Source organism: Kryptolebias marmoratus, linkage group LG3 (assembly GCF_001649575.2).
Source record: "Kryptolebias marmoratus isolate JLee-2015 linkage group LG3, ASM164957v2, whole genome shotgun sequence".
Classification (NCBI taxonomy): Eukaryota; Metazoa; Chordata; class Actinopteri; order Cyprinodontiformes; family Rivulidae; genus Kryptolebias; species Kryptolebias marmoratus.
In genome coordinates this window covers 22,299,188-22,307,612 of record NC_051432.1, presented here as the reverse complement: position 1 = coordinate 22,307,612, position 8,425 = coordinate 22,299,188, and the positions used below count along the sequence as shown (strand labels likewise).

The window sequence follows — 8,425 nt, the reverse complement described above, 5'->3', positions numbered from 1 at the left end:
TGCATGGATGGGTCGCACGGAGCCTGAGAAGATTTGTTGTGTGGGAGAAGATTAAACACATTGCTCCCGACAGTTAGTGCCCTGCCTGCCACGCATGCCTGTATTTCCTGCGCTGTTTCCCCCCGTTTTTAGAGCCTCTGATGTCCTCTTTGTCTTTCAGCTCCAGTGACCCTGGATCCCAGAACAGCAGGCCGGTCCTTAAGGGTCTCCCCTGGACTTAAAGTCTTCACATCAGCTCTTATAGGGGTTCGTGAAGATGTAACAGCCAACTCTGAACGTTCCCACTCTTTTATATGCATTCTGGCAAAAGAGGGCTTTTGCGCAGTAGTGAAGTGAAGTGAAGTAAAATTTATTTATATAGCACTTTCCAGCAGCAAGGCGATTCAAAGTGCTTTACAGCAGAAACAACAGAATCAAATATACACCAATCAAGTATATTCTAAATGAAATATAGGATAATCTAAATGAAATCATGAAACTAAACCTATCTAAACATGAGCTAAAACAGTCAAATAGTAGCTAAAATAATGTAAATAAAAGTTAAAGCTGAACTAAACAACAATTAGGCTAAGACAGTCAAAATATGAGCTACAATAAACTAAACTAAATGTATAGGAAGGCTAAATAAGCTAACATAAGCTGAAAGATGATAATGCTAAACTAAGGGTACAACATGACTAAAAGTACCAAAAGGCCCGCTAACAGCCAACATAAGAATTACTAAGATAACTAAACGAAAATCACGATAAAGTTAAAGCTGAACTAAATAACAATTAGGAATCTAACAATCTAACAATATCTAAAATATGAGCTAAGATAAACTAAACTAAACTAAATGTACAGGAAGGCTAAAAGTAGCACACTGTTGGGTTGTTGAGCTATTTAGATAATGTGCAAGCTTACATTTTCAGTAAAATAATGTCTGTTTTTCTGTACAGGGTTTAAATTCCCCTCTTAATTTTGTTTTAATCAGTGTGGTGACACTGACACTTGGACGGATGGTGTAGCTTCTCAGTCCATCTCTGGAAATGTGTCCAGAAGCCAGACTTCGGTGCATCAGCCAGTGGGACAGAGAGTCCAGAGCAATAAAAACTCCCCCTCAAACCATCACTCTCAACAACTCAGGGTCCACATGAGGTCGGGCTGTGAAGGACGGATGGATGGTGGAGTTCAAAAATGCTGACACTAATGAACTTCTGTTTACCTTCAAACACAACTTCATCGGAAAGTTGCACCCATAATTTGAGAGTATGTCTCTGGAGGGTAGTGTTGGCTGTGTTGGAACAAAGAGTGAACACCGTAATGGGCTCAGATTACAAAACATTGTCAAAGTTTGTGAGGATCAGGCAATAAATAATACATGCTTTACGATAAAAAGCATTGCATGAAGAAAGATAAAAATGGACACTTGACATTTGACTGAAGACGAGAAGGTAATAGATATCTTTTTTTCTCCAAATGAGGAGAGTCCAACGTCACCCAGTGGAAAAGAAAACACATCAAACAAAATGGCAGCAGGAAGATGAAACAGAAAAACAAGGTTCAGTGTCACGTAACGCATTTCTCTGAAGAAAGTCCTGAACAGCATCAACAATGAATGTGGCAACCCCAAACAGATAAATGTTGATAATCTGAGTCTTTATCCCTGTGACAAACAACAAAAGTCTGCAGACGCACTGAGTTAATTAAGCAAATGTCAGAGTTTATGTTCATGCAGATATGAGTCTTTGTTTGTACCAAACAATAAAATTCTGAGATGTCTGTCTGAGCAACACATCAGACTAAACGGAAAGATGTTTGAGAGACACTCCTGACTTCCCTTTGTTCCTCCAGTGACTCCACAAGGTTTACATTTTTTGTTTCATTTTTTTTTTAGGGAGAGAATTATTAAAGGTGTCTCATCCATGTACAGCAATGTGAAAACACAATTTAAAAAACTCAAACAACTTGACCAAAAAGACTGTAGGTCAAAAATTCAGATATTAGTTACAGATTATTGTTAGTAAACAGAGCATGAAACTACACTGTATAGTTAAGTATTTTAGTTGTGGTCAAACATGTTCCAGTCAAGTTTAAATTCAGCCTAAAATGTCTCAAAGCTGTAACTTTACTGACAAATCCCCTGATAGGTTAAATGTTGAATTCTTTGAATTTTACTTTTGGTTGATGTGTTAAAATTCATATTCTACTGTTTGCTGTGAATTTTTACTTCTGTTTTATTCTTGGTGATCTTTGACTTTACTACTACTACTTTATTTGTGAAGCACTTTAAAACAAGAGTAGCTGCGACAAAGGGCTGGTACAGATAAAAATCAATCAACATTCAAAGTATTGAAAAGACAAAAGACAACAAAAACAATAAAACGCAACAACAGAAGTAAGAGCAAAAGTCTCAACGTGTATTAAAAGCCAAAGAATAAAAGTGTGTCTTAAGAAGAGTTTTAAAAGTGGACAATTTATTTATTTATCTATTTATTTCCAGTTCATTTGATAGGGACAGACACGCATCGACATAGACAAACTGAACAAAACAGCAGTCCTATGTTTGCGTCATAGAGCAATAGCAACAGCTAATTTGCAGCACTTATCCCTAGATGGGCTTTTAAACAGTAGCTCTTAAAATAGAAGCAATAATCATTTAAAATAGCACAACATAATGTGGACAACATCTACAAACGGTAGACATGTAACGGCGAATCGTTCCATAATTTGGGAGTGGCAACACTAGAGACTTTGTTTTATCTCTCGTGATGTTGGGTGAAGTTAACTTCCTGTTTTTCACCAAGTGTCAGTTTGTGATCATTTCTAATTTACATCCACAGGTTTCAGTCATGTCTTTCCCGAGCTCCTTCATGTTTAATTTCAGCTGCCTGAGTTCATAGTTTGCAGTTGTTTTTCTTGTACGTCCTTCCCTTGATGCACCTTTTGTTGTGCCTTTAACAAAAAGCTATCTGTTGTCTTTGCCTGCCTGCACCCGTGTGCTCCTTTCTCCATCATCAGTGACAATAATCGGTAAAGCTGGTTTTTTTTTGATAGAATACAACTATATGTAGTTTGCAATAATAATAAAAAATACTCCTACCACTCTGCTAATATACATCCGAGTTTAATTTTAAAAACAGTAACATGATAATAAATCAATATTTGTGAAGAGAAAATGTGTTTTGCCTATAAAAAATACACAACAGTCTGTAGTTTCAGAGGTATCTTCTTGTCTCAAAGAGACACTTTACCCTCCGTAATGTCTTTATATAGTTGCTCAGTAACAGCCTCGTAACATCCAGCGCGATTGTTCAGGTAATAAATCTTTTCACTTGGCTCTCGTGGCTCGTACCCTTCCCTCTGCAGACGTGTCTTTTGAATTTTAAATGTACCTGAAGATAAAAAGTGGGAAAAATAGGTTTGCGAAGCTGCTTTTTGAAAATAAAATGCTTTCATCTTTGCGTTGTTGCCTCACCTGTGGTGTCAACAGACGGCATGAGTCGCAGGAAGACGGGCCTCGCGTAGGAAGGGAGGCATTTTTTTACACCAATCAGAAAAGCATCGAGATCCAAAGTGCCTCCTGTGTGAGCGATTGCAGCCATGCCAGCTTTTCCCTCCACACCTGCACAGCCACAGACACCAGACAGACGACTCAGGTGACGAAATCTCTGCGACACAGTGCCTTTTTTCACGTTTTAGTTTTCAAATGTGTGTTCGTGTTTCATCCTGACTGTCGTATCTAATCTGTACCTGACACGCACACCCCGTAAACCGCTACATCCGAGTGTCCCAGCAAACCACTGAGGACCCCCTCCACCTCCGTGGTGGAGACATTCTCCCCTCGCCAGCGAAATGTGTCGCCGCTTCGGTCCCTGAAATACATGTAGCCATAGTCATCCATCACCAGCACGTCACCTGACGACAGAAACAGACAGAAAGAGTAAAAATGATCATTATATTCCTGATGGAGATTAAATAGGCTGTCATGAATGGGATTATTATGAACAGGTATGAGTTTAAATCTTTTTTAATAACTTTTTTCCAACCATAATTTTAAAAAAAAGTTGTGAAGCTGTGAAAAATGTAAATAAAAACTGAATGCATTGATTTGCAAATCTCATAAACCCATATTTTATTCATACTGGAACATAGTAAACATATTGAATTTTTAACTAAGAAATTGTTCAGGTTTTTTGGGGAAAAGATAAGGTCATTTTATTTACTTTACTTACTTAAAACTTGCTTTACTTTACATTTTTTACACAATGTTCTAACTTTATAAGACTTATGGTTACAAAATGCAAACAAATCTCTCTTGTGTTACATTTTAATCCTTTTTGTGAGATAGATAAGTCACCTTAGGGTTTTATAAGACCATTATAAAACCTATTATCCAATATTTGTTGTTTTTACACCTCACAGGGAGCTGAGGCCTGTCTGATCATGAATGGGAAGGCAGGGAACACAGGAGAGACATTTTTTTAAATCCCTTTCCTCCTTTGTCTTGGGAACTTGTCCAGCTTTCTTTCACTGGCTCTCATTGTTTCAACACTGCCACATCTAGACATGACGTTATCATCCACCCGGCTGACAAAGAAACAGAATAAAACATGCCTGAGACGTAAGCAGAGTCTCCCGTCTGGAAAACGTTGTGAGCTATTTTCTGACTGGTTGAGTCCGGATCAGCGTAGCCGTCGAATCTCCTGAGCGGATCGCTGTCGATGATTCGTCCCACTATCATACCTGGCTCCCCTGCAGAGGCACAGACAGACATTATTATGCATCTGCAGCACGGGTTTTATCCTGCTGTGGCCTCATTTGCATGTGTGCGATATTACCAGGCTGACAGGGGATGCAGAGTCCCTGTGAATCCCTGAGAAGCTCCTTATGATCCTCTTTCACCCTGACTAGTCGAATAGGGTAGAAGTTCGGCAGGATGCGGCTACTGAAGCCACACGCTCCCACCTAAACGTGAACACATACACCATAAAACCCCAATGTTTAAAACCGAGACTTTTCAACCACTTGCACATGAACTTACTTTTCCATCTATGTTTATCAGGCTGCAGTTGCATTCAGTTGCTCCATAAAATTCACCAACGTTTGGAATTCTGAATCTTTGGACAAACTCTTCCCACACAGAGGGTCGAAGGCCATTACCGACAGCAACTCTGACCTGATGACGCTCCTCAGATGGACGAACAGGCTGCGCCAGCAGATAGCGACAGATCTCACCAATATACTGGATCACCTGGCACGCAAAGAGGCACGATTACACACTAGGTTTGTACGATTTGTTTACAGAAGGGCCTAAAACACAGGTGTGTCCATTCCTCGAGGGCCGCACTCCTGCATGTTTTAGATGTGTTCTTGTTTTAAAACACCTGGTTTAAATGGATGACTGGTGGACGTGCTGCTGGAGAACTTAATGATTTGGTGAGGAGGTAATTAAATCATTTGAATCAGGCGTGTTGGAGCAGAAAACACTAAAACTTCCAGGACAGCGGCCCTCGAGGCCTGGAGTTTGACACCCCTGGCCTAAAAGGAAACCAGCAGGGTGGACTCACAGTGCAGTTGTGTTTGATACAATCGTCCCAGAAGCGGCTGGCTGAAAATTTCCTCCTGAGTACAACAGTCAAACCGAAGAGCAAACACTGCCCCACACCCATGATGGTGCCTGCAAACGAAGACATTAATGTATGATATTTTTCAAAAAGCTTATCAGAAAACATAGAAATCTGTAAAGGAATGCATATTGCTCACTACCTTTCATGCCAGAGTTTTAAATTAATATCATCTTTTGATGAGAAGAGACAAAGTTACAGACAAACATTAAAATACCACTTATCTGCACTTAAAGTATGCAGTGAGGATGAGTCTCAGCTACTACCACACCAGATTTTCGCTCAGTATCTGTAAAATCCATTGACGTACAGCCAATTTTGTGTAGGCTAAGGTCAATGGTTGACCCCAAAAGTTAATGAGTTGTAGGTGTACATGCAATGATTACTTCCTGAAGGTTTAATTAAAATCCATCTTTTTGTTCATAAGATATTTTGCTAACAAACAGTTGACTCCATTAGCAAAAGGCAAAAGTTTTAAAAACAGATCCTTCATGATTGGTTAGTTCTCAGAGTAAGTCTTGGGAAGGACTCTCAGCTACTAACACACCCAATTTTAGCTCAATATTTTAAAAATTAGATGAGTAATAGCCATTTTTGATTCTACTACGATGCTTAACTGTGGCGGCCATCTTAATTGGAGTTTATTCCAGAAGTTAATCAGTTGTAGATGAACATCCAATGATTGCTTTTAAGAGTTTCATTAAAACCCATCAAGTGGTTAATGCTACAAACAAACACACACCCATTACTGCTTCTGCCTTCAGGAGCACATAAAAAGAAAGGTTGTAAAAGATAAAAGGGGTGTCATAATAAAATAAAAGAATTATGAAGAAGACTTTTACCTGCAGAGTGATAGAGGGGCAGGCAGTTGTAGAGGATGTCATCAGGACGCAAACCAAATGAGTGAAAACCGAAGGCAGCGATGCGAAAATACCTGCAGAGGGAGACTGAATAAACTGAGTGACAAACATCATAACAGCTTGTCACCATCTGTTAGTGTCCTGAGGGTGCAGGACACACGAATTTATTTACAAAAAACATTTTAGAATCATTAGTACTGCAGCTTCTAATAGTTTTCATAGACCAAGTTGAAATAAATATCTAAATGTATCTTTGTTCTACTTCCAGTTTCAGTCATACTTTAATTTTTGCAGTTTGATCTGTTCAATCAAGTCATGCTCTGTTTTGATTCCACTCCGTTGTTCTCGTTTCCAAATTCTCTCATACAGCCTGCATCCCATTAGTAATCAGCACACCTGTTGTCACTCAGCAATCACCCTTCCCAGGATATATATACTTCCTGGTTTCTCTCCTTTTTTCCCCCTCCTTATTTGCTGATGGTTCTTTTGTTGCCTGAGTTTTGTTATTAAATGCTCTGCAGAGTTTGTGGAAACTGCCTCATGGGCGCAACCCAGATTTTTCCTAACAAATGTATAAACATCTAAGGGGAAAAAAAACAGGCTTTCCAATGGTATGGGATTTATTGCCAAGCAGCATCATTACAACACAGAAATAATCAACCAAGCATGAATGTCCTTACTTTTTCAGCTAAGTTTGTTTTGAAGCTATTAACATTTGATAGGCATCTGAAATGTGATCATGTTATGCTTTTTGTAAGCTATTAAAGGCCAAAAATGGCTGAAAAGCTTCTAATAAGTCATTTACTGTGTTTTTTCTAATAATTGTAAAAGGGTGGAAAGTAGCCAGAAACAGAAATATCAAATAAATCCAGTGAAACACAAAGTTTTTACTTAAATGTAAAAGAAAGAAAGAACATTAACACTGAAGTTTAATATCTGAGTAAATGTTTTTAGTTGCTTTCCGTTACTGTTGTGGCCATCAGATATCTTTGTTAATTCATCAAGCTGGGTTATCAGTTCAGATCATGAATAAACTCACCGGCTGTGAATGACTATAGCTGCCTTCGGCATTCCGGTTGTACCAGAAGTGTAGATGTAGAAAAGTTTGTCTGTTAAGAAAGAAAGAAAAGAAACCGGTGGAATTTAAAAAAAAAAAAGAATAACTCTTAAGTGCTTTCTGTGCCTGTTCCTTGTGTGGCATGCAGCAAGACTCTCTCATCATCTTTTGACACATTCTTTCCCCCCTGATAGGCCGAACAAGCAAAGACTTGAAGAGTAACAACACAAGAATGTAATGTAATGTAATAACCAAGGTGAAAACAAACAAGCAACCTAGTTATTAGAAGTTTATTTATATACGCTCAAGTTTCTGTTGTAACTCAAGCAGGATTTTGAGATATTCTGACAAGTGTTTAGTTGGTTAAAAAGAAATCTTTATATTGTAGAAATTGCAAATTGCATGGGACTTAAAGTGTTTGACAGCAATGTTTGCAGGTGTTTTGCTGCATCTGATGGGTTAAATTTCGTCAGAAGACCGGGAGGAAGTTTTTGCTCTGTCAGGCGAAGACTTGAATAAGAAGACAGTGTTGCAACTAAAGCTTTGCATCGCTTGAGGTAAGAATGATACATAAACACAATTATGCCCGCTTGACATGCGCCGCAGAACATTACCATTAAATTCTTTCCTCAGTTTGTAGTGGGGTGGGTGTGTGGGGGAACGGCGCAGCAAGAAATCCAAACTCTGGGCTTTGAGGCTGCAGAGTTTCTCCTTGTTGTCCTCCTCACCGCTGCAGAACAAAACCATGCTGGACTGCAGAGACCCGATCACTTCTGAGACCGCTGAAAGGCAACCCAAAGCCAAATGACTTGTGTAGGTACGTATATAGAGACGGCAATGAGTTGTTGTATTAAATCAGTGGTAAATTTTGCACTTCTGATACGATTTTACGTTGCTCTGTT

The 8,425-nt window shown here is 39.0% G+C and overlaps 1 protein-coding gene and 1 long non-coding RNA gene across 2 annotated transcripts in view; one reads left to right on the top strand and one right to left on the bottom strand.

The window, feature by feature from the left end:
* Nucleotides 1–2,394: 2,394 nt before the first annotated feature.
* The window catches only part of LOC108241451 (long-chain fatty acid transport protein 1), a 7,035-nt gene continuing 1,004 nt past the window's right edge, over nt 2,395–8,425 (bottom strand). The window contains exons 5-14 of the mRNA XM_017425596.3: nt 8,138–8,305; nt 7,506–7,575; nt 6,449–6,540; nt 5,550–5,659; nt 5,024–5,233; nt 4,821–4,947; nt 4,597–4,734; nt 3,733–3,897; nt 3,458–3,604; nt 2,395–3,374 (exon numbers count right to left, since the gene is read on the bottom strand). Coding sequence (XP_017281085.1) covers nt 3,217–3,374; nt 3,458–3,604; nt 3,733–3,897; nt 4,597–4,734; nt 4,821–4,947; nt 5,024–5,233; nt 5,550–5,659; nt 6,449–6,540; nt 7,506–7,575; nt 8,138–8,305 — 1,385 coding nt within the window. The 3' untranslated portion in view covers nt 2,395–3,216. The remainder of the gene's footprint in view (nt 3,375–3,457; nt 3,605–3,732; nt 3,898–4,596; nt 4,735–4,820; nt 4,948–5,023; nt 5,234–5,549; nt 5,660–6,448; nt 6,541–7,505; nt 7,576–8,137; nt 8,306–8,425) is intronic.
* LOC119616897 overlaps nt 8,199–8,425 on the top strand; it is a 3,101-nt gene continuing 2,874 nt past the window's right edge. Inside the window, exon 1 of the long non-coding RNA XR_005232974.1 lies at nt 8,199–8,340. This is a non-coding gene — a long non-coding RNA (uncharacterized LOC119616897). The remainder of the gene's footprint in view (nt 8,341–8,425) is intronic.